Source organism: Malus domestica, chromosome 16 (genome assembly GCF_042453785.1).
Source record: "Malus domestica chromosome 16, GDT2T_hap1".
In the NCBI taxonomy this organism is placed as follows: Eukaryota; Viridiplantae; Streptophyta; class Magnoliopsida; order Rosales; family Rosaceae; genus Malus; species Malus domestica.
In genome coordinates this window covers 19,327,501-19,352,831 of record NC_091676.1, presented here as the reverse complement: position 1 = coordinate 19,352,831, position 25,331 = coordinate 19,327,501, and the positions used below count along the sequence as shown (strand labels likewise).

The following is a 25,331-nucleotide window of genomic DNA, read 5'->3' as shown; positions in this document are numbered from 1 at the left end:
TTCATTCTTTTATTTTCAATGTCTAAATTTGTTTATCTTTGCTTTGTGAGTATGAGGAACTAAACCCCCCTTAGCTAAGGGGAATTCAAAGCCATGAACATACTTGCAATATGAATTGATTACCTTCAGTTGTGATTTCATAAGTTGTGAATTCAATTTGTTTAACTGCTTGATTGATAACTTATTCGTGTATGTTTATTAAGAGTGCACACTTAGTTTGCATGCATGAATATGATGCTAGAGTATAAGGGAGTTTCACCTAATAGTTACAAACTTATATTCACAAGCAGTGGAAGTCGTTTATAAACGATCGCGTTAAATGAATTCTTGGCAGGAGTTGCATGCTCATCATAGTAACGAATGCCTCGTCAATACTTATAGTTTTCATAATGCTTAATGATCTTTGATTGTATCTTTATTGTGCTGTTCACGAAAATGACTTTTGAAGAATGCTTGAATTGTTGTATGCGCTTTCCCATCCAATTCAATAACTTAAGGAGAACTTGAAGGTTAATTTAAGCGGACTTAATTAACCTGGGGTGTTGAGTTTCATGATTTATTGAAAGAACAATTGAAAATTGGTTTATGTGCAAGTGTGTCATGTGTGGAGAAGAACCCTCTAGCTAGCCCATCATCCATAGTTTACCCAAATTCGTCCAAAATCTGTTTTAGTTTACAATCTGTTTGTTTTGTTTTCAAATTCGTCAAAATCAAATCCCCCTTTACTTTAAAGTGTTTTATTAGTCAAAATCTATTTTGATTTGTGTTTTTAAGTGTTTTCAGTCAAATTAGAACCTAATTTCGTCCAAAACCATCCCTAGAGTCAGTTTAGAGTCTAATTCATTGTTTTAAGCTGTTTTGAGTCTTTTTAGTTTGTATTGCATCTTTTGAGTCTAGTTTGGTGTTTTAAACTTAATTTTATGTTTTTAAGTCAGTTTAAAGGTTATTAGCAAGCCCTCATAATCCCCGGTCCAGAACGATCATTACTTACATTCTTTACTACAATTGATACAAGAGGGTTTAATTTGTGTGTTAAGTAATTTTCGCATCAAATTTTTGGCGCCGTTGTCGGGGATTAGCAACTTTGCTAATCCCTTGTTATTTTTTTTTGTATATTTTCGTTTCTTTTGTTTTTAGTTATTGACTTTGTTTCTATTTGTGTTTTTTTTTTTTTTTTTACTTTTGATATTTGATTTAGTTTTGTTTCCTTGATTTCAGGTACTAGAGAAGTAAGACATGGATTTTGCTATCATTCAAGCTCAATTGGCGAAATTTACTTCTCAATTGTCACAATATGCCGAAAGGACCATAATGCAAAGTGTCCCTACATATGGTGTGTCCTATGGGCAAGGATATCTAACTTATCAATGTTCTCAATTCGTTGCGAATGAAGATGCTTGGGGTTATCAAGGCCATAGCCAATCATGGGACAACATGTTTTCCAACGCTTACAATTCGGATTGGAGAGATTATTCAGATTACATGTGGGGGGAACCTCAACAATTCCAATAAGATGGATATTGGCAGCAAGAAGAGGAGTTCTATTCAAGACCTATGCAGCCACCACAACCTCCTTCACAACAATTTCAATCAAATTCAAGTATGCCTATGAGTTATGATGAAATTCTTGATGTACTAACCTCTTTGACGCAGGGCTCACAACAAGAAGAATATTTGCCACCATCGGATGAGTTCTATCACTGGCCATATGAACCATCACAGCCACCACAACAATCTGCCCAATTCAATTCAGGTACATCTTTGGATAATGATATGTTTAATAAGTTACTCACCTCTTTGAACCAGGAAATAGAAAATCGAAACAAAGAGATGCAAAATCAAGCCAAGAAGACGGGTGAATTAGAGAAGCAAATTGGGCAGATTATGGAGTTCATGGCACAAATTCAAGAGCAAAGTGAACTCTCCAATTCAACTATTGAAAATTTGAAGGAAGATTTTGAAATCCATGATGCTATCACTTTGGGAAGTGCTATGGAGGTTTAAGGTGAACCCAAGACATCCAAACCAAACCAAAACATGGATGAACAGCTGCTGCTTGAAGAATAGGAGAATAACAAGGCCACGACAAAGGAATAACCACCCTTGCCGCAGCCCTATATGCTCTTTATGTCGTCCACTACAACCAAGGTAAGCCTAAATTCAATTTGTCCTGACCCCGTTTCACCAAATGTCCTTATTCCTTACAGGATCATGCAATCCAAGGAAGATGAGGGTGAGAAAGGCATCTTCGAAACCTTTCCAAAGAATCAAGAGCAAGAAGTGGATGGGGAATGTCTAGAATTCATCAAAGAAGATACACTTGAGACGAAAATTCCCAAAAAAGTTGGATTTTATGACACGGGAAAAATCATAACTCTCAAAACGCCAAATCTGGCCAAGTCCCATATCCCTGCAACCTTCAAAGATGTTGTGTTCGTAATTGAGTTTGTGTTGGAGCAAGCAAGTAAGCCATCTTCTCCAACTTTGATTTTATTATATACTAATTTGCTAATTTTGATGATTCTGGCACCTACACTAGAATTTAAACAATTGCCGAATCATGTCAAGTATCACCTTCCATTCAAGGATCAATTCGATGCTATGGGCCCTATCCAAGTTTAGAAGTAGGTATCGTCCGACTGGAAGACGTTAAAGCAAGCGCTTCTTGGGAGGCAACCCATGTATTCAAATGAGGAAGATTTTTGAATCGCTCCACAATCAGTTTTGCGTTTCTAAAAACCTTCCATTTTCTGCATTTTTATTTTGCCATGATTGTCATTTTTATTTTTGTTGTTTAATTATTTTTGGGTGTGGGTTTATTTTTGAAACATTGACAGATATGCAAAGTATTTTAACATTCATTTTCATGAAAAGAAAAAAGGAACATTAAGCAGAAAATACAAGAGGAAGCCTTCACAAAGGCTGCTTAGGAGAAGTCTCAGTAGTCGGTGGAGCCCCAGAAGGATGAGGCATCGGAGGTTGATCATTTGGAGCTTCATTACGCGGTACAGCCCCAGAAGACGAAGGCAAATGCTGCTGGAACAAACCCACAAACATCTGATGATCAAGTAAAATTTGACCATCAGATTCCTGCATCTAGTCAATCTTCCTCTTCATGTTTGTAGCATAGTTACATGCGAGCTTATTCAACTGTTTATTTTCATGCTTGAGCCATCTAATCTCCTGTTTGAGACTCATCACTTAAGTTGCCAACGATTCAACTTGACGGGTTCGAGCAAATAGGCGCTAGGCCATATTAGACACAGAACCTACACATTGAGAGCCAGAGAATCCTTAACAGCCAACTCATCAGACCGTTTGGAAAGCAGTCTATTATCTTTGGGAGTGACAAGGTTCCGGGCCACCACCGCAGCGGTCATATCATTCTTCATCACCGAATCCCCAACGGTAAGAGGACCAATAGGGGATATGAAGGATGGGTGCCATATGTTGTCTCGAGAAGGCATGGCTGCCTCTTCACCAAGGTTCAAGTCAAAACGACGGTTGGAGGGGCCAGACATTTTCAAAGGTGTTGAAGAAAGAAGAGGTCGGACAAGTCAAGATCATAGAAGTGCAAGAAGGGAGTTTCTACAGGCAGAAATTCAAGTGTGCTTTGAAACGTACTGCGCGCCTCTATAAAAAACCAGCACTCGACGGGATTTCAGAGATCGAAGAGGCGAGCTTAGAAATCGAAGAGGCCAATTCAAAAATCGAATAGGTGCTAGCTTTCTCAAAAGTTGGGCTTGCTCAGAAACCACGTGCCAATCTTTTTTTCCAGATTTGTCCGCACTTGTCACATGCAACCTCTGTACTCGACGAGCTTAGAACTCGAAGAGGCAAGCTCAGAAATCGGAGAGGCATCTGCTTTTCTAGACGTGTCAACATCTGTCATATGCACACTCAGCTTTGCGGAAATAACGGGCAGTTTGTCGAAGCGCCGATTCCAGATATCGAAGAGGCACTTTCTTTTTCAAACGTGTCAGCGCTTGTCACATGCACACTCAGCTTTGCAAAAATCACGGGCAGTTTGTTGAAGCACCGAGTTCAGATATCGAAGAGGCATCTGCTTTTCCAGACGTGTCAGCGCCTATCACATGCATACTTAGCCTTGCAGAAATTACGGGCAATCTGTCGAAGATTTCTTGTGAAGTAGAAGGCACATGAAGTTTACTGTTAAATCATCCAACGGTTGCCGACAAGAGTGAAAGAATAGTACCAGTTATTAATTCCTATAAATGTCAACCTTCACCCTTCATTGCAAGGCAGACATACATAACCTTTCTTCATCTTCGAGAATGTCTTTCCAACGAAGCCTCTCGAGTCACTCAGTGTTCCTTATTCCTTGGGGTACCTCTGCAAACAACTCATCCAAAGCAAAAGTATTTCATATCATGAAGGTTGAAAGCAAGAGTATCTCATATCATGCTTTCTCCCTGTCCTTCTCCTTGTCGTTGTTTTCATCTGCGGGACAAGGAGAAAGAGAGCAATCAGGTAGCACTTGGTATCAATCTTCCGATCTGGAACCGACGGCCTGGAACCCCTTCCTGATTGCTTACCTAGCCTTGCTCTCGAGTACTCATCTTCAACATCTTATGTTTCCTCTTCGTCTACCACATCTGCCTAGGGAACAGATAAGGGAAGTGAAAATGATATCTCGAAGCATGTGGAGACAATGTGCTAATTCATCCTCAGCTAGGGACAAGGAGAAAGAAAGAAAATGGTGGGCATTTGGAAAGATTGAAAAAAGAAACAAACCATCACCTCTACCTCGTGCTTGCCTACCGTGTAGAAGAAATAAGCAGAGAAGAATGCAGACTGCACAATCAAATCAACCCAGCAGAAGGAGTCTGATTTGAAACCAAGGAACTCCGATATTCCTCGCTCAGAATTCCAAACCAGTTCGAGATCAAAGTTGTGGAAAGTTGCCAAGATCATCTATCTCCAAAACCAGATTTGCGTTCTTAAACTCTACTCTATCTGGTTTTTACTTTACCATACTTGTCATGTTTATCCGTTGGTTGTTTGTTTTCTTGTTTTTGTGTGAGTTTGTGCTTGAAACATTGAGGACAATGTTTGATTTAAGTGTGGGGGGTAACCAAGTTGTTTTGCATGAAATTCGTAAGAGTTTATCACCCATTACTTCTAGTGTTGTTCCTTGCTGTTTTAAGTGTTTTAAAGCTGTTTTGGAGTGTTTTAGTGTGTTTTGACATAAAAATCCGAAAATCTCATAAAATTTTGAAAAACCCAAAAAAGAGTTGTTTTTGTGTGTTTATTTGTGTCTTAGGGTACCTTCCAACACAATGATGAGGATTTGATTTTTAATTACATGACTGCTAAAGAGAGTTATAAACATGGATTGAAATTTGATTTACTCTTTCGTGTATGCTTGGTTGTGGTTATAATTTATGAATTCACATGCAATCATAAAGAAAAAAGCAGTTTTTGTAACATGCTTGAAGGAAGGAACTCAAATGAACACTACAACCTTGTGAGACTTGAGCCTAAACGTTTATTTGGAGAGTTAATAATCTGTGCATCATTGTTTTCTAAAGTCGTTGCATGATGTCATTATTCTTTGCTTGGTTGCTACTTAGAAGGTGTTTCATCATTTAGTTCCAAATGCTAGAACTCATGCCTATTTCATTCAAAGCATGCTATTGATTTGCATAACACATATTCAAGATGAAGTTGTGTCATGACCACCAAAGCCAAATTGCCGTGCCCCTATTTCATTATGTGTTTAAGTTTAACCCCGTTGAGTCTTGTTAAGCCTATGTTCTTTGTTAACCCATACTATCCTTACCTAGCCTAGTGTTAGGACCATCCATACCCTTGTTCTTGAAGCATAGTAAAGCATGACTTAAAATGAACTCCTTTTTTATCAATGTATTGCAGAAAACAAGTGTGAGGGAAGTGATTCTTTTGTGTGTGTGTGCCAAAGTCCTTAATAAGGCACGGGTAGAAAAGAAAAAAGAAAGAAAAAAGAATTGAAATAAAAAAGTATGAAAAAGAGCTCTAAAATGTTGTTTGTTAAAGAAATGATTCAAAACATTGAATTCGACCCTAAGTGTTGCATAAATCTTCCCTTTGTAATTAAAAGTTGATTATGCATTCTAAAGTGATTTCCAAGTGTCTATTTCATTGCTTTACTTGCTATCGCTCTAAGAACGTTTGTTATTCTTATCATTTCTTTGTTAGCCATTACCCCCAAGCCCTGTTACAACGCTTGACTTCAATCTTGAGTGTTGTGTGTTTCAATTTGTGGAGTTCGAAATTAGTATGAGCATATAGTGTCACTGGTTCTCGCATCTAAGTAGTAGCATTCCATTCATGATATCATATCTAAACATGCTTAATAACTCTAGAAAATTGTTTTCTTTGTTATAACATATGTGAGTCCTAATCTTTCGTGTTTACATCAATCTTCTCACATATACTAGTGTAGGGTGTGTAGTCAGAAAATGTGTGTGAAAATAGAGAGTATCTTGTAAGGAAATGAGCAAATTCTCTAAGGCATGTTACTACATTCAAAACATCGTTTTAATTGGTTAATTGTGAACTAGTAAGTGGTGACTGTGATTAAGTATGTGTTCAAGTGTAAGGATGACCAAAATATGTGGGAATGATGATTTTAACACGTCATGTTTCATTAAAAATCCCTAAGGCAATTATTGGAAGGTCTAAGTTGTGTTTTGTTTTGTTTTGTTTGTTTTGTTTTGCTTGAGGACTAGCAAAAGCTAAATGTGGGGGAATTTGAGACTTTCATTGACAAAAATAAAAGGATTTTAATTTGGTGGGGGTGTAAATAGGGGTGGGCACGGTTTGGTTCGGTGCGGTTTTGAGTGAAACCGAAACCGAATTTTTTTACGGTTCAGTTCGGTGCGGTTTTGAAGCTAAAACCGAAATGAAACCAAATCGTTTGGTTCGGTTCGGTGAAGTTTCAAACGGTTTCGGTTTGGTTTTTAAGAAAAAATGTACAATTTGCAATTTAACATATTAATAACCATTTCCCAATAGTAATAGGAAAAAGACATTTGTCATGTAAACAATTAGCATGTTGCATGTAGTTGTGATGTTCAAACATGTTTGTGCAATAAAAGGGTGTCCTTTACAATGTTTATCATAAAACAAGTTGAATAAATTTAAATTCATTAAACATGAGCGAAACTTTGATACTAGAATATGTGATATCATGCTTCAAATGAGGGGATTTTATTAGATCATTGTTCGACTCTTGATAATAAGATTAGTCCACCCTTGTACATATATGTGTGTGTGATAGTATAAAATAACAAAGGTCCTTCAAGTTAATGAACGAAAGAAAGTGATGAATGAAGATATTCTAGTGTGGTTGAGTCCTATACTAAGTGTATGGATTCTAACAAACAACCAATTAAAACATGAAATATAATATGGATATTAAATTAAATGTTTATTAATGTTTGCGGTGCGGTTTTCAAAAGTCAAAACCGAAACCAAACCGTTTTCTATGTTGCAGTTTGATTTCAAAATCGAAACCATTTTAAAACCACAAAACCAAACCTTTCGATGCGATTCGATTTGATTCGTGGTTCAGTTTCGGTCTAAGTGCCCACCCTAGGTGTAAATAGAGGAGACTCGTCTTTTCCATTTTTCCCGTTAAATTTTGGCTCTCTCTGGAGCGCGCTGCGCACCTGTCATCCCTAGTTAAAATCCAAACCCAAATCCACGTTTACTTGGACTGATAGATTGCTCCCTTTTTATTTTTTCCTGCTTTTCTCTGTTAAGTTCTTCACAAGGACCTCGAACTCTTTCGTCGGTGATTTCTGCTGCGAATTACGAAAGCAACCTCCGCGCCGTTAAGGCGGAGGAGCACCGTCGTACAAACCACGGATCAAGCTGCTGCTGGTAATTTTTCTTTTCTGATTTTCTGATGGAATTATATTGGTGAAAGGCCAAGAATATGTGCGATTCCAGTTATCTTATATTATTTTTTAGTTCATATTTTCTGTGTTTTCGCTTCCCCTAAACCATTCTAAATTACGCTGCCCGGCTCTATCCTACATCAAATTGGTACCAGAGCAAGGTTTACGTTCTAGGGTTTGAAAATTTAAATCTTTTTATTTTTTATGAGTAAACTGTCGATTTTCCCTCAACTTTCATCTAACTTTCGATTTACCTCTAACCTTTCAAATTGGAAAATCAACGACTTAAGCTAATTCTTTTGGACAATTTACCTGATGTTAGTTCTTCATTCATTCCATCCAAATTTCTGTTAAATGAAAACATGTGCACAACATGTGAGGGGACAGTAGTTTGGTCGCTTCGTTTAATTGAAAATCCTAAATTTCTAAAATGTTGACCTGTGCAAATCTGTGATTCTATAGCTTCTGTGTCCAAAAGTCTAGCGAAATGACATTTTTGTTGTCAAAAGAGAGTCACATGGTGATAAGAGTTAACGTTAATTTTTTGGAAGAAATCTGTGGAAAACTAACAGTAGGGAAATCGGCCAAAAAAAAAAAAATTAGTTTAAGTCCCTGATTTTTCAATTTAAAGGTTTAGGTGTAAATCGAAAGTTAGGTGAAAGTTTAGGGGGAAAATCGGAAGTTTACTCTTTTTTATTTCATTTTATTTTTTCGCAGGAAGATAACACTCGATTCTTAATCATAAACTAATAGTTCCTTAAAGAATTACAATGGATCTTTATAGGGGAACCAATACGAAAACAATCAGTAAAGAATTCCCAATTCTAGTAAAAGTATTCCCAGCTGAACTAATAATTGGAATAGACAGCCTGTTCCTAATGGGATTTGGAAAACATTCCTAAATCAAATAAAACAAGAAACTAGACTTAATCCTACTTGAAAACAGCCAAATGGGAAACAGAAAGCTAAACGCTAAAGGGGTTGTCAATGATGTCCTCATCAATTCCCCCTGGCTGAGAAGAGCTCGACTCCGGTGAGATAAAGCTCTAGCATTGCTCCAAAATGTCAGGATCAATCCGCTCCAAGTCCTCCTTTGAAATCCAAGTGATGTAAGAATCTGGTCTATATTTCCACCTCACAAGAAAATTTTGGTATGAACCGTGCCTTGTTAAAACAACATTGTCATCCAAAATATCTGCTACAAGATCCTTTTGGAGAGACTTGGAAGGGGGCGGAAGTGGGATCACATCAGGAAATTCGGAGACGGAAAAGGAATCTGAGTCATTAGCTGGAGTAGTACCAGTTTCAACAAAATCCTCCTGAGTAGGAGACGGTATAGAACCTCTATATGGAATCAGATCTTCAATGTTAAAAGTTGAACTGAACCCCATTTGTGGAGGGTATTCTAACACATGCTTTGGAACCAACACGCTGCGAAATTTTGAAGGGTCCAGTACCACGAGCTTTTAACTTCTTTGCAATTCCTTGATGAAATCTTTCCAGTTTAACCCGAACCATGATTAGCACCGTTATATTGCACCAAGGTTCCTACATCATGAAGTTTAGTGGTGTGCTGTGATGTTTTAGGACTTATGTTTTGCAAGATTGGTTTTTCTTAAGAAGGGTTGAATATCATTAGAGCTTTGCTTACTGAGTAATCAGAGCGTATTATTTTCTGATTAAAACCCCACCAGGTGAACCAATAATCATTTTTCTTTTGCCTAGTGAACCATCAAGAATTATTACGTATGAACCTGCAAATATCCTAGACTCATTGCAGAAAAATATTTCAGATTTGATTCCATGTACACTATTTAACTTAAACTGGAGATTAATTTGGAGGGAAAAGAAGCTCATTATCCAAATTCAGAGTAAATTAAGTGTTAATTACAAAAAGAAATGAAGGATGAAAGGCTAAATCAAAATTTTCAAGTTTTCCCCCCAAAAATTATTTATAGGGTGACGTTATTTATTTTCGTCTTTGGTTGGTAACAGATCTTGCTATTCTGTTTGTGGTTGTCTGCAGGACGCTAATTGCAGTTAGTACAAATAATGCTTGCTGGAGTGAAGATCATACCCCGAGACCAGATTGATAAGGTAAATCGCATCCTTTGTTCCTTATGTTGTTTAATTTGTTGTTTTCGAGAGTAGTTTAATGTTTTCTGTTATTGTTAACAGGATGAGAATCTGAGTGCTCCTGAGAAAAAAAAACAAAAACAGAAGAAGAGGTCGGGTAATAAGGAGAATAAGTGCAGGAAGGAAAAGAAGCGCTCTCAATCTAGTAGTTCGGATGGGGAAGAGCTTGATAGAATAAAGAAGGGGTCTAAAAAAAAATGGTATTCGTCAGACAAGTATTCATCATCATCATCATATTCGTCAGGCGTTGAAAGTGAGGGAAGTTCTGACCAAGATAGAAGGAGGAGTCAGAGTAGGAAAAAAGGTAAGAGAAAAAGAAGTAATGAGGATGATTCAGAGGATGAGGCCAGTTATAGGTCAAAAAGGAGATCAAGGAGGGGAAGGAAAGAATATGTATCAGAAGATCATTATTCTTCTGCTTCTGATGGTAAAGACAGTGATAGTTGTTCTGATAGAAAAGAAAGGTGCAAAAATGGAAGTAAAAAAGACAGAAAGAAAAAGAGTAAGCGAAGGAGTCTAGGAGGCATGGGGGATGAAGAATTTACTGGTAGGTATTCTATGCTATTCTTATAAAAGATATTTTTATCTAATCATATGATCTTAACATTTTCACATTCCTTTCGTCGATATAGATGGAGATAGAGGACCCAATCGTTTGAAAGATGGGGAGATTGCAAGGAAGGAATTTGGCTTAGAGTGGATGCTTAGACCTGAAGGAAAAACAGATAAAACCCCTACAGTGAATGTTGAGGAGCAGCCAAAGGAAAATCCGACTGAAGAGGTATATTTCCATCTTGTAAAGCGAGAATTTACCTTTTTACCTTTCTAGTTCTACTAAGTTGGAGTTACAAACTAGTCCATAAAGTTTATATTAGGTGGCAAATAAGTTCACGTTTGTTTTGTTTGGTGTGGTCAGAGATGGCACATGAAAATTATAGGTTTAACCCATTGGCTTATGGGTGTAGATGAGCAATTACTATTGTCCCCAAACTAAACAGACAATTTTTTGTTTGGGAGGTTAATTGCCACATTTTAGAGTTCAAAGACTAAAATGGACACGAGGGAACTTACTGTAGTTAAGCGCAAAGAGTTTAACCTCGTCCTGAAAATAACAAATTGTTTTTCACTTCTTTTTACAGAATATTTTGTTTACTGACTACTCTTTATCTTCCCTGTGTTATAGATAAAGGTCAATCCCAGGGAATTAAATCCATATTTAAAGGATGACGGATCTGGTTATCCAGAAGATACAGATGAACCTAAAGCTGCTGGAAATCAACTTTTGTCTTCCTCCGTTGTTGGGGATGGAGGTGCAAGTTGGAAACTAAAAGCTCTGAAGCGTGCAAAAGAGCAGGCGACTCGAGAAGGACGAAGGCTCCAGGAGGTATGCTGACACGGAACCAGAGTGGGGCGTGCCCTACTTCTGTAGGGTGTTTTAGTCATGTAATCTCTAGGGTTTTAGTATTTTAATATCTAGGGTTTTAGTCTGTTGATTTCCTTCTTTTATACGGACTAGGCGGAAGGGCACCTGGGATGCATTTGGTGTGTGAGAGTTACTTGCAGAAAGAGTGTGAGAGTACATGCTAGTGATATTACTCAATAACCCATAAACTTACCATGCTTAAAGGGGGTATAATAGTAATTTTACCCTCTTTGGTTGACAAAGAGGGTTCTCTTAATTGATAGTAATTTTCCTGTTCTGGTTTGGATTAGATTCCTAGAATACGTTTACTTTCCTATATCCTTTAGGTTTAAATCCCCTTGTTAATCAGATCGGAATGAGGAGTTGATGAATTAAATTCTGAGAATATTTTCCTGCAATAGGAATATGTTGGTGAGAGGCCAAGAACGGGGGAATAAATTGGTATTGAACTTGCTTCCACTAATTTACCTGAACCCCATTTCCCAATCCCATCTTTCTAGGTCTTAGTAAGCATCACTAGTTCACAAACTACCTTGTTTTGTTTTTGGTTTTTGGTATATTTCTTTGCGCTCTAATCCTTGGTTTTTTATACAGGTTATCGGAGAGCGTTGGGGTTCTCTTGGTCAACTGACCGTCTCTGTGGCATCTAATAAAGCTGCCCAATCTCGTGCTCATCTACAGGCCATAAGAAGTAGACAGAAAGGGCTGAGTGAGGAACGCCAACCAGATTCCAGCAATCAAAGTGACAAGGATAATAAAAAGGTATATGGGAGAGCTCTCATCTTTTTGAAAATGCTTAACTATGAAATTCAACTGTTATTGGCTTTGTTTTTAACTTGAGTTAAAAATTAATATTTGTGTCTTACATGCTACGTGAATTTGACTTCTAGGACACTGGTCGGCACTACCTGAAGGATGTATCTTGTGGACTCCCTAAAATGAGGGAGCCTAAAGTTCAAGATAAATTTTCCTGGATAAGGCAAGACGTTTCTACTCAGGATTCTAGTCTTTTAGCGGATGCAGTGGCTAGCTTAAATAAGTTTTCAAACGATGGAAGCTTCATGTCTGAAGTTCTTCGTAAAAGGACTGATGATTTTAGTAGTCATGCTCATGAAAATATAGCAGCCACTAGGAAACCAAGTGAAGCGAGTGCTGCATTTCATGATCTGAGTGCGAACCAGTTGGCAGCTAAGGCTTTTCAACTTCGTATGAAAGGAAAGCTAGAAGAAGCTGAGGAACTTCTGGTAAGAAGCATGCAGTATCCTCTCTCTCTCTCTCTCTCTCTCTCTCTCAAGGATATGCAGCTTTATGTCCTATACGCTAGTAGATTGGATTGTCCGTAGTCTTGTCGACAACTTTTGAAATTAACCATCCAGTTTATTGGGCAACTTAGGATAGAAGTTGATTTCTAACTTCTGATGCAGTGGAAATTACTCTTCTAGAGTTGGGGCAATTTTGGTTCTTATCTTGGTTAGGGAATTTGCTGTCCTTTGTTTGCTGGTTTCTTTTTTCAACCACACAAAATCTTTACGTCTTTGCTTGGCTTGTGTCCTGCCATTTTTGCATGCATTTATTTGTTCCTAAAGAGATGCCTATGTTTCTCTGTATTGGGTTATTAAAATATTTCTTATGATTATTAATTTATAACAATGTTACCCACTTGTTTTGTAATTCCTTAGGATGCTGACTACTTGTTATTAATTGATTTTTCTTTTTGTTAATATAACAATAATATAACGATCTTTTGTTTCAGTGATTAATTGATTTTTCTTTTTGTTAATAGCAAGAAGTAGAAAACAGAAAGGCAAAGCAGGCTAGTGGAGATAATTCTGTGAGACCAGGAAATGAACAGAGCACAAGCAGGTAATGTTGTATATTCTTATTATCTTATTTTTTTACTATTATTTGTGTATTGTCAATGTTTTTGGTTGTAAATAAGATACCAGGGCGCTCAACCATGGAGGCAATCTATCTCTTACGAAGATTGATGGAAAGATATAGAGATGGGAAAAATGATTTACACATGGTCTTTATAGATTTGGAAAAAGCGTATGATAGGGTCCCAAGAGACATTCTTTGAAAGATTTTAGAGAAGAAAAGAGTACGAGTAGCATATATCCAAGCTATACAGGATATGTATGAAGGAGCAAAGACTGCCGTAAGAACTCATGAAGGACAAACCGAAGGCTTTCCCATAACTGTAGGATTACATCAAGGCTCATCCTTAAGTCCTTACCTTTGCGTTGGTAATGGATGAGTTAACAGGACATATTCAAGATGATATTCCTTGGTGTATGCTTTTCGCAGACGATATAGTGTTGATAGATGAAACTCAGGAAGGGGTAAATGCAAAGCTTAACCTTTGGAGAGAAGTGTTGGAATCTAAAGGTCTTCGCCTAAGCCGATCAAAGACAGAATATATGGAGTGCAAGTTCAGTGCAAATGGAGGCCAAAACGAGTTAGGGGTGAGAATCGGAGATCAAGAAATACCAAAGAGCGACCGTTTTCGTTACCTAGGATCTATCTTGCAAAAGAACGGAGAATTAGATGGAGATCTCAACCATAGAATACAAGCTGGATGGATGAAGTGGAAGAGTGCATCCGGCGTGTTGTGTGACCGCCGTATGCCACTGAAGCTCAAGGGAAAATTTTATAGGACGGCAATAAGGCCGGCGATGCTGTATGGCACAGAATGTTGGGCGGTGAAGCATCAACACGTACCTAAAATGGGTGTAGCGGAGATGAGGATGCTTCGTTGGATGTGTGGGCACACGAGAAAGGATAAGATTAGGAATGAGGATATCCGGGGTAAAGTAGGAGTAGCCGAAATTGAAGGAAATTGAAGGAAAGATGAGAGAAAATCGATTACGGTGGTTTGGACATGTGCAAAGAAGGCCTACTGACGCTCCGAATAAAAGATGCGACTATGGGACAGAGGTTCAGGGCCGAAGGGGTAGATGAAGACCTAGGAAAACTTTGGAAGAGACCCTAAGAAAAGACTTAGAGTACTTGGATCTAACGGAGGACATGACACAGGACAGAACACAATGGCGTTCTAAGATTCATATAGCCGATCCCACTCAGTGACTTGGATTTTCCAAGTCTCCAACCGAGAAGTTTTCCTCACTCGGGAAACTAAGGGAACACTACCTCAACCTACATGCTCCACTCACAAAGCTTCAACATACAAGCTTCAACAAAAGAAAATTCAAAGAACTTAGCGAAGAAAGCTTTGGTGTATTTAACACAATACGTTGAAATGAAGGAAAGCTTATTTATTGATATCCCCGATAAGTTACAAATATGTACATATACTTGAGTCAAAATAAACAAACAAGAGGGAGCCTTCACAAAGGTTGCTTAGGAGAAGTCTCAGCAGTCGGTAGAGCCCCAGAAAGAGAAGGCACCGGAGGGGGATCATTCGGAGCCTCAGTACTGGACAGAACCCTAGAAGGAGGCATCAGAGGTTGATCATTTGGAGCTTCATTACGCGGTACAGCTCCAGAAGACGAAGGCAATAAATGCCTTTGGAACAAACCCACAAATCTCTGATGATCAAGTAAAACCTGACCATCAGATTCCTTCATCTGGTCAAGCTTCCTTTTCATGTTTGTAGCATAGTCATGTGCGAGCCGGTGCAATTGTTTATTCTCATGCTTGAGCCCTCTAATCTCCTGTTTGAGACTCATCACTTCAGCCGCCAATGATTCAACTTGGCGGGTTCGAGCAAATAGGCGTTGGGCCATATTAGACACAGAACCTGCACACTGAACACTGAGAGCCAGAGAATCCTTAACAGCCAACTCATCAGACCGTTTGGAAAGTAGTCTGTTATCTTTGGGAGTGAGAAGGTTCTTGGCCACTACCGCAGCGGTCATATCATTCTTCATCACGGAATCCCCAACGGTAAGAGGACCAGTAGGGGAGACGAAGCATGAGCGCCATATGTTGTCTGGAGAAGGCGGGGCTGCCTCTTCAACAAGGTTCAAGTCAAAACGACGGTCAGAGGGGCCATACATTTTCAAAGGTGTTGAAGAGAGAAGAGGTCGGACAAATCAAGATCTTAGAAGTGCAAGAATGGAGCTTCTACTGGTGGATATTCAAGTGTGCTTTGGAACTTAATGTCAGCCCCTATAAAAATCTGCACTCGACGAAGCTTCAGAAATCGAAGAGGCGCCTGCTCAGAAATCGAAGAGGTGTTTGCTTTCTCAAAAGCTGGGCTGCTCAGAGACCACGAGGGTCGATCTTAGAAATTGAAGAGGCGTTTGCTTTCTCAAAAGCTGGGCTGCTCAAATACCACGAAGGCCGATCTCAGAAATCGAAGAGGCTTGCTTTCTCAAAAGTTGGGCTGCTCAGAGACCACGAGGGCCGATCTCAGAAATCGAAGAGGCACCTACTTTTCCAGCCTTGTCAGCACCTGTCACACGCACACTCAACTTTGCGGAAATTATGGGCATTCTGTCGAAGATTTCTGGCGAAGTAGAAAGCACATGAATTGTACTGTTCAATCACCCACTTCCCACACGCAACAGTAGCTCATGGGTACCACAGATAACTTTGCCAAAGTTCTCTGACAAAGTTGAGACACGTGAAGCTTGCAGCTCCCACTACATCGCTCTGACCAAGAAGGGTAAAAGAATAGCAAAGAAACAACACTAACAAAGTTTAGACACATAAATTTTGAAGGTCTAGCTACCATATTATTACCCACAAGGGTAAAGGGACAGTACCACTGCTGGATAATTGGAAAGTCCCGGTGTGTCAACCTCTGTGCTTCGTGGCAAGGTAGACTAGCAAACATGCCCAACCTTTACTCACATCCGAGAAAACACTCTCAACAAGATTGCTTGCTCCAAAATCGAAGAGGCACCGCCCTCCGAATCTCGAGAGCCAGACTCCCAACATGATTACTTTCTCAAAAATCGAAGAGAGGGTAAAGGAACAGTACCATTGCTGGATAATTGGAAAGTCCCTGTGTGTCAACCTCTGTGCTTCGTGGCAAGGTAGACTAGCAAACATGCCCAACCTTTACTCATATTCGAGAAAACACTCCCAACAAGATTGCTTGCTCCAAAATCGAAGAGGCACCGCCCTTCGAATCTCGAGAGCCAGACTCCCAACATGATTACTTTCTCAAAAATCGAAGAGAGGGTAAAGGAACAGTACCACTGCTGGATAATTGGAAAGTCCCTGTGTGTCAACCTCTGTGCTTCGTGGTAAGGTAGACCAGCAGGATTGCTTTTTCAAAAATCGAAGAGGCATCGTTCTCCAAATCTCGAGAGCCAGATCTCCGACAGGATTGCTTGTTCGAAAACCGAAGAGGCACCACTTTCCCAACTTCAAGAGCTGGATCTCCTTGGATAAAGCTTGTCTGTAATCTTCACACGCAACATCAGCTTTCCAGATACTACAGACCACTTTTTCAAAGTGCTCTGACAGAGTTAAAACATGTGAAGCTGGCAGCTCCCACTACCGTGCTATGACCAAGCAGGGTAAAGGAATAACATTATTACTTGATGTTAGGGAGACTCCTATATATGTCGACCTCCATCCCCAACGGACAGGCAGACATGCAAAAATGCTCAACCCTTCCTCTTATCTGAGAGGGCACTCCCAACGAAGCCTTTCGAAATATTCAGCTTTCTTTCCCCCCGATAATACCTCTGTAAACAAGCTATACTAGAGCAAGAATATCTCATATCATCAGGGTTAAAAGCAAGAGTATCCCATATCATGCTTTTTCCCTGTCTTTTCCTTTGGCCTTGTTCTTACCTGCAAGATAAGGAGAAAGAGAGCAATCAGTCAGCACTTGGAATCAAGCTTCCAGCCAGGAACTGACTGCCTGGAACCCCTTACCTGATTACTTACCTGGCATTACTCTCGAGTACTCATCTTCAACATCTTATGCTTCCAGGGAAGATACCACATCTGCCTGAGGAACAGATAGGGCAAGTGAGAAGGATACAAGGAAGCATGTGGAGACAAGCGTAACAGCACACGTGCCGATACATCCACTACTCTGTCAAAAGCAAAAGTATCCCATATCAGCAGGGTCGAACGTACTCTAGATTTGATGAACTTGTTTTGACCCTCAAATTCTTCAGTCGGCCTTATACTCTGGAGGAAACCAGAAAACCCTCCAGCCCAGTTCAAGAATAAGCCTGTGGAAAGTTACTTCTTCAAAAGCAAAAGTATCCCATATCATCTCTTCTCATTTTTCTTTTCTTTATCCTTCATGCTGCCTGCAAGATAGGGAGAATGTGAACAATCAGCCGGAGCTCTGATTGCTTACCTTGTCTGTCACCTCTTTCAGCAGATCCCCTAGCTCGGCGACTTGGGGGACTCCTACTACATGGTTTGTATCGCGCTTGACCAAGCTTGAAACTACAAGTAAGCTTCAAGTGAAATTGATACATTACCTTGTGCATCTCCACCAGTTACAGATACCACCCCTGGATGGAGGAAGAGTACTTCCAGGGAAGATGCCACATCTACCTATGAGACAGATAAGGCAAGTCAAGACGATACCACTCTGGTAATTAGAAGTTTCGTGGTTATGAGATCATTCTCCCACAATATTTCCTAATGTCATTTGTACTAAATCATTCACTTGTACTCACTAAAGGAGAGTTTGAACCTATGTACTTGTGTAAACCCTTCACAATTAATGAGTCCTCTATTCCGTGGACGTAGCCAATCTGGGTGAACCACGTACATCTTGTGTTTGCTTTCCTATTTCTATCCATTTATATACTTATCCACACTAATGACCAGAGCAATCTAGCGAAGATCACAAAAAGTGACCGTTTTCGCTACCTAGGATCTATCTTGCAAGAGAACGGAGAATTAGATGGAGATCTCAACCATAGAATACAAGCTGGATGGATGAAGTGTAAGAGTGCATCCGGCGTGTTGTGTGACCGTCGTAGGCTACTGAAGCTCAAGGGAAAATTTTATAGGACGGCAATAAGGCCAGCGATGTTGTATGGTACAAAATGTTGGGCGGTGAAACATCAACACGTACACAAATTGGGTGTAGCGGAGATGAGGATGCTTCGTGGGATGTATGGGCACACGAGAAAGGATAAGATTGGGAATGAGGATATCCGAGGTAAAGTAGGAGTAGCCAAAATTGAAGGAAATATGAGAGAAAATCGGTTCCGGTGGTTTGGACATGTGCAAAGAAGGCCTACTGACGCTCCGGTTCGAAAATGTGACTACGGGACAGAGGTTCAGGGCCGAAGGGGTAGAGGAAGATCTAGGAAAACTTTGGAAGAGACCCTAAGAAAAGACTTGAGTACTTGGATCTAACGGAGGACATGACACAAAACCGAGCGCAATGGCGTTCTAGGATTCATATAGCCGACCCCACTTAGTGGGAAAATGCTTTGTTGTTGTTGTTGTTGTTGCAGTTGTTGAAATTGAGTATTTAGTTCTTGTCTTATCCTGTGTGCTTTTACAATTTTTTTAAAGGAAAACTAATGAAAAAGGCTTGAAAACTTTGAGTTTTAACGATAAGGACAACATAAAGGGTAAAAGTGAATAGTACCAGGATTGACTTTTTTTTTTTGTCAATACTAGGATTGATTTTTTAGTGTAAAAATGTGGTTTTTTTGTTAAAGTGAACAGTATCGGGAACTTTCCGTTAAAGTTCCCTTTTTTTAAATGAGTACAAGATAAAAGTTTGTAAGGATGATGAAATTGTATTACAGACTGTAGTGCAAAGTAGCATTTGTAACATACATGGGCCAATTCTTATAGGTTTTGTTTTGCAATTCCTGACGAGGAGTGTTCATTTGTTGATTGATTTCCTGTACATGCTGATTTGTTTTTCCCCACACATAATTGTCAGTCAGAATTTGGTCTAATCAGATTGCCTTTTATTTAGACATGTTATGCAGGAAATGAATCTTCGTCAGAAGAAAAAGGAGGATGATGCTGATATGCATCTAGCTCAAAGGATTACCCAGAACAAAAAATACAGTATATCTGGTCAGGCAGATGATGAATATGACTATGATGATGCTCCAAGAAAGAAGTCCAAGAAAAAGCAGGGTTGTGATAAAAAAGTCACCCAGAACAACAGTTTTGCAACTCGATTTGCAACGCAGCAGGAGAGATGTCTCTTTTGTTTTGAAAATCCGAGGAGGCCGGCGCATCTTGTTGTGGCCATAGCAAACTTCACATATTTAATGTTGCCACAGCAGCAGCCTGTTGTGCCTGGTCACTGTTGTATTTTACCAATGCAGGTGAGCTTAATTTAGTTGCTTCTCTTATGTTGTTTGTTTCAGTAGTCATTTGATAATGAGCACGAGTCATTCCTTCTTTACTTTAAAGCTTTAGAAGGGAAAGTTCATTCTTTAACAAGGAATTATCATTTTCCAAATGTGAGGGTGTTGAAAAATCTACTGTCCTCAACCCAAATGAAAAAAGTGATTATTGGAACCCTTTCAGGTTAATGTGCAACATCTAAGTCGATTTTAATACTAGGGAATGTAGATTTAGTTTGCTCTTTTATGATTACTTCAAATAGTTTTGTTAATATGTAGTTGATTCTGATCCATATAACTCTTAACAGCATGTGGCTTCCACAAGAACTGTTGACGACGACATGTGGCAAGAAATTCGAAATTTCAAGAAATGCCTTATTATGATGTTTGCAAAGCAAGAGAAGGAAGTAGTTTTTCTTGAAACTGTGATGGGGTTGGCTCAACAACGCCGCCACTGTATAGTTGAGTGTATTCCTATGCCCCATGAAATTGCCAAAGAGGCTCCTTTATATTTCAAAAAGGTAATGATTGCTCTTATTTTCATTTTAAATGCGTTGATTTTCTGCTGCTTGTTTTGAAATTTTCACTCGTTTATGGAAAAATCCTCATGATTTATGCCCTTTTCTGGGAACCTGTGACGTTATTTCATGTAGGCATATCTGTGGTAGTAGATCTAGATAAATACACATACAAGTGCATTCCCAGCGTGTAGTTTTATTCAAACACGTGTATACATATAGATTTTATTAGGTTCTCAGTTGTTTCGTGTTTAAAATATTCTGAACGGAATGTTTATATACATTTAATCTATGATGTTGAATTTAGTCTCTGATTTTAATTTTTCAGCTCATTTAAACTAAAAATGCATAAAATTTCTCACAGGCAATTGATGAAGCTGAAGACGAGTGGAGCCAGCACAATGCGAAGAGACTAATCGATACAAGCGTGAAGGGCTTGCGTGGGTCGATTCCAAAGGACTTTCCGTACTTCCATGTGGAGTTCGGATTGAATAAAGGGTTTGTCCACGTTATTGATGACGAACAGCAGTTCAACAGCAGTCTTGGGCTGAATGTCATTAGAGGCATGCTACAATTGCCTGAGGAAGACATGTATCGTCGCCGAAGACATGAGACGGTGGAGGCACAAAAGCAAGCGGTTAAGAGCTTCGATCAAGATTGGGCAGCTTTTGACTGGACAAAACAGCTTCACCAATCGTAAAGCCATATTTTCCGATCATTTGCTGCAGATTGACTTTTAAGGCGTTGGTGTATCTTGTAACCGGGTTGTTTAAGTTGCGTTTATCTTGAACCTCACCAGATTTGCGTTGCCTGTGGTTTAGAATCCTCACTGGGAAGTGGGAAGTTTCAACATTGGAACATTGTTTACGCTTCGAATATATAATTACAGTCTCACCTTAGCATTAAGCAGGTTTCTGCACCCTAAATTGTAATATACATACTGATCTTGATATTTGAAGAAATTCTATTGGCTCCAAATTTTAGCATTCGGACAAACTTGTCTTGGAATGTTTTGGTTTTCGAGCTATAATTTGCTATAAACGGTCAAATTATAAACAAAATCTGCCATGTATCTGGCAAAGCATCACTAGAATGCGGAATCGGATCCCCTCCGGGCCCAAAAAATCTAAGCTTAAGGATCAAATGATCCGGACCATTAAAATTTGATCTAAAAGTTACAAATAGAGAATCCTTCTAAAAGTTATAATAATTGTAGCTGTTGGATTAAATTTCAATGACCTGGATCATTTAATCCTTGGGCTCAATTCCTTTGGATTCGAAGGGGATCCGGTTCCCTAGAATGCAACGTCACTGACCCTATCAAAGAAAAGGTTGGTTGATTTTTGTTTTTTGTTTTTCTTTGAAGAAATATTTTCTATACAATTGATAGCGGAGGGAATTGAACACATAACCTAAATTGCCCAGTATTGGATCTACTAGAGTTTCTCTTACCACTACACTTTAGGGCAATTTGGAAATGCTGTTCTTAAAAAAAAGAAAAAAAAAAACAAAAGGAAAACTGTTTTTACTGTGCTTTACAAACAACTAGCTATAAAATAAAGTTATTGAACATTTGGTAGACTGTATTTTCAAAAGAGTTATATTTTTATAAAAATTAATAATTGTTGTAAGCATAATTTATTGAACAATTATGGAAGCCATATAGAGAGGGGAGTGCGGCACAATAGAGAGAAAGAGAGAGATGTGTAATTGTGAGGTGTGTTTGTTGACCCTAAAAACTACCAAGCCTACGTGGCGTGCAGGCCGAGTAATTAATAAGCTAACTACGTCATTCGGTTATGTGTGGGGCATGCCAACTCGACAGTTGAGCTCGGTTGGGGAGTAAAATTTGTTGATGTTGCGTTGAGCGTGTTGTTGACTTCTTGATCTTGCCACTGCGACCGAGGAAGGAACACGTCTCGGCCTTCAGGTTTTAGAGCCTGAAGACAAGGCTGCTAGTCTTGCGAAGTTCACGGATCGTCAGCGCTGGGTTCGGTCACGGTGATTATATTTGTAAGAGTATAAGCACGCCGAACTGGCTCCAAACTATACAGACACAGGTACTCAAAAGAGATGTATGTATTGATAGTAAATGTCGTTCGGCAGTCAGAATGCCGAACTCTAAAACTTACTTGTGAATATCCAATCATAAACAACTCAGCTTTCAATGTGCTGAGCCCAATAATTTGTAACACCTCACTTCGCCGAGAAGGCTAATAAGATGACCTCTGCTAATAAGAACTCGAAAATCCTTCTTGGTCGAGACTTGGATAGGTAACCAGTCGGCTTCGATGAAGTACTATTTATCCAAACTAAAGGTGTTCGCCGGTTGCCTTCACAGTGCTGTTTATCCAAACTGAAGATGTGTTGGCGAAAGAGAAAATAAAATCTCAAGGTTGTTGAAAGGTTTTGTGTAGAGTGAGAGTTTGTGCAAGGCAATTTGTGTGTTTAGTAAGGGGGCTTTGAATGATGCACCCTCTTCTTATTTATAGCAACCAATTCCATCATGGCCAAACCAGAACTATACTCGGATTAGGATTCTTTATCCTAATCCAACCAAGTCTCGGCCAATCCTACCTCCATTAGGACTTTGAACCAAACTCTTTATCCGGCCACCTTCACTTCTCAAATATGAGCATCCTCATTCCATTAAGACTCCTTATCATACTAGGACTCGACCTATTCGCTCTTATCCAGATCAATCATTCTTGCAATAGGACTTGACCAACCTTACTGGGCGGCTTATGACCACTGGACGACCCATAATATTTTTCGAAGAGCTTTGGACCGAACATAAACCTACTCTCGGCCCAATTCGGCCCAATAATATTATTTTGGGCCCAAACAGTGTTAGATCATCTCATTGTGCCTTCATTTATAGTAGTAGGGAAGGTAAATTCCTTACCCCAATAGGATTACAACTCTAATAGGATAATATCTAGTCCATGGTAGAATCTCACAAGGATGTCCCAAATATGATAGGATTTACACGATCATATTCCTAATCTAATAGGACTGCAACACTCCCCCTTAAGTGTGTAAATACTCAACTAAATGACGCATCAGGTCTTCAGTGACGAAGTAAGTACAGTTGATGAAGTTGTCAGCACAATGAGCGAATGTGATTCTCAAACCAACGAAAGAATGCATAAAAGGTAAAATTCACAAAACCTTGCTATGGTAAACCCAAGGTGGGTGAAAAACCCAGTAGAAGAGCTTACAAGGGTATGACCAGCTTAGGATGGGTGCCTTGTCAAAACCTAGTTAGGTAGCAAAAACCCAGTGGAAAAAATGCTCATAATCGTAGGGAAAAAGAGTACATTAAGATCAAGTGAGTACACTTTCGGATACTCCCCCTGAGTTTGAAAAAACTTCCAAATGAGAAATACAAGCATTGCATATGAATAGTTAGGAATACCAATTCCTCGAACAACCTTATGGAATGTTGACTTCTGCAGTGATTTCATGTAGAGGTGGGCAACGTTGTCTGGGATTGGCTTGCATGACTTTAATCTCCTGATGCTTTGCTGATGTAGACGCAATATGTCTTGGCGTTGACTTTGTTGATGTATCATGTATTGGTTGGGTTGATACATGTGGCATAATTTTCATGGATCGTCATTGAGACTTAACGATCGATGAAAATAGCTCAGGTACTTCGAATATGCTCAACAAGAGATCTCAACCATGTCTCACTTGTGGTGTAGTGAAGTGAGGTGACTCTTGGAACAGTTCAACTAAAATCCAAGAGAATTTCGAAATGAAGATAGTTTTCATTTCTATTTCAATTTAAAAATCAAATTTTAAATTCAAATAGTGAAATTTTAAATAAAAAAAACTTTGCCGAACGATCTATAAAAACAAGTGATACTATTTAGTTCCTAAACTCAATTAGTAGTACTTCTAGAGTCCTCTCCTTCCCCATACTACTAGTGAAAGGGTAAACGTAAAGACTACCATTAAAGCAGCCCAAGCGAGATTTACTATATCTATGTGAATTATGACCTCTATCTCTATGAAGGAATTATTCAATTATTGTTCACTAATAAATAATAAGGGAATCACTGGCGCAGAGTCAAAATGTTATTCTACCCAACACTGTTGATGAACAATCTAATAAATTCAATTATAACAAGTTCTTATATGATTTATAGTATAATTAGAAAAGATTAAGCCCAAGCCAAATATGCGGAAACCTTATTGGAAGTATCAAAGAAATGATACTAACATGTAGAAAAAAAACATATTCCTTATTTTGTTGCTCTTCATTAAGTTAAGTAAAAAGTATAAAAATAAGGGTAAATCGCCAACATGGTCCCTGAGATTTGCATAACTTATCACTTTGGTCCCTGAGATTCCAAATCGATAAAATTGGTCCCTGAGATTGTCCACCATCCATCATTTTGGTCCTTCCATTAAAAATTCTGTTAAGTGTCCTGGAGCTCTTGGCTGGAAGTTTGGGCAATTTTCAAAGCTTCATAACTCAATCGTTTCTTAACCAAATTCGACCTATAATATATCAAAATGAAGATAGGAAAGTGTAGAATAAGATTATACCTATGTTGAAGCTCAATGGTTTCCAGAGATTGTCGGAAAATAGCCTCAAAGTTGACCGGTCTGAGTGAAAACTTAAAAACTTGCCGGAAACTGGGTAAACTTTAAACGCTCATAGCTTATTCAATACTCAACAACATCAAGTGATTCAAAAATGAAAATTATACTTCTCGATGAGACAAAGAGAATGGTACCTTTTTTTATGGCTAAATTACCGTGTTTGGCCGGAAAACCGCTCGAAAGTGGTTGTCTTGGTCTCGCATTAGCCACTTTTGAGGCAAACCACGATGAGTTAGCCATAAAAAAAGGTATCATTCTCTTCGTCTCATCGAGAAATATGATCTTCATTTTTGAATCACTTCATTTCGTTGAGTATTGAAGAAGTTATGAACGTTTAAAGTTTACCCATTTTTTGGCGAGTTTTCAAGTTTTCACTCAGACCAGTCAACTTTGAGGCTATTTTCCGGCCATCTCCGGCAACCATTGGGATTTTAAATAGGTATAATATTATTCTACACTTTCCTAT

The 25,331-nt window shown here is 39.0% G+C and overlaps 1 protein-coding gene across 2 annotated transcripts; it reads left to right on the top strand.

The window, feature by feature from the left end:
* The first annotated feature begins 7,533 nt into the window (after nucleotides 1-7,533).
* On the top strand, nucleotides 7,534-21,237 carry LOC103453310 (uncharacterized). 2 transcript variants are annotated; one of them, XM_070815097.1, is made up of 12 exons: nucleotides 7,726-9,013; nucleotides 9,110-9,237; nucleotides 9,931-10,001; nucleotides 10,083-10,587; nucleotides 10,673-10,821; nucleotides 11,224-11,424; nucleotides 12,058-12,225; nucleotides 12,354-12,707; nucleotides 13,247-13,326; nucleotides 19,352-19,712; nucleotides 20,042-20,254; nucleotides 20,616-21,237. In XM_070815097.1, exons 3-12 carry the CDS (start codon nucleotides 9,957-9,959, stop codon nucleotides 20,949-20,951), a joined length of 2,412 nt encoding a protein of 803 aa, XP_070671198.1. In that variant the 5' UTR covers nucleotides 7,726-9,013; nucleotides 9,110-9,237; nucleotides 9,931-9,956; the 3' UTR covers nucleotides 20,952-21,237. The 2 variants fall into 2 exon arrangements, with proteins under 2 accessions (XP_028951461.2, XP_070671198.1); XM_029095628.2 differs by lacking the exon at nucleotides 9,110-9,237 and having other exon boundaries at nucleotides 7,534-7,887.
* The last annotated feature ends 4,094 nt before the right edge of the window (nucleotides 21,238-25,331 follow it).

What these genes read in the sequence shown, in the direction of transcription:
- LOC103453310 (XM_029095628.2), top strand. Translation starts at nt 9,957, where the DNA reads ATGCTTGCTGGAGTGAAGATCATACCCCGAGACCAGATTGATAAG. An exon ending in AATGAACAGAGCACAAGCAG is followed by an intron (nt 13,327 to 19,351) that starts GTAATGTTGTAT and finishes CCTTTTATTTAG; the next exon opens with ACATGTTATGCAGGAAATGA. An exon ending in GTTGTATTTTACCAATGCAG is followed by an intron (nt 19,713 to 20,041) that starts GTGAGCTTAATT and finishes AACTCTTAACAG; the next exon opens with CATGTGGCTTCCACAAGAAC.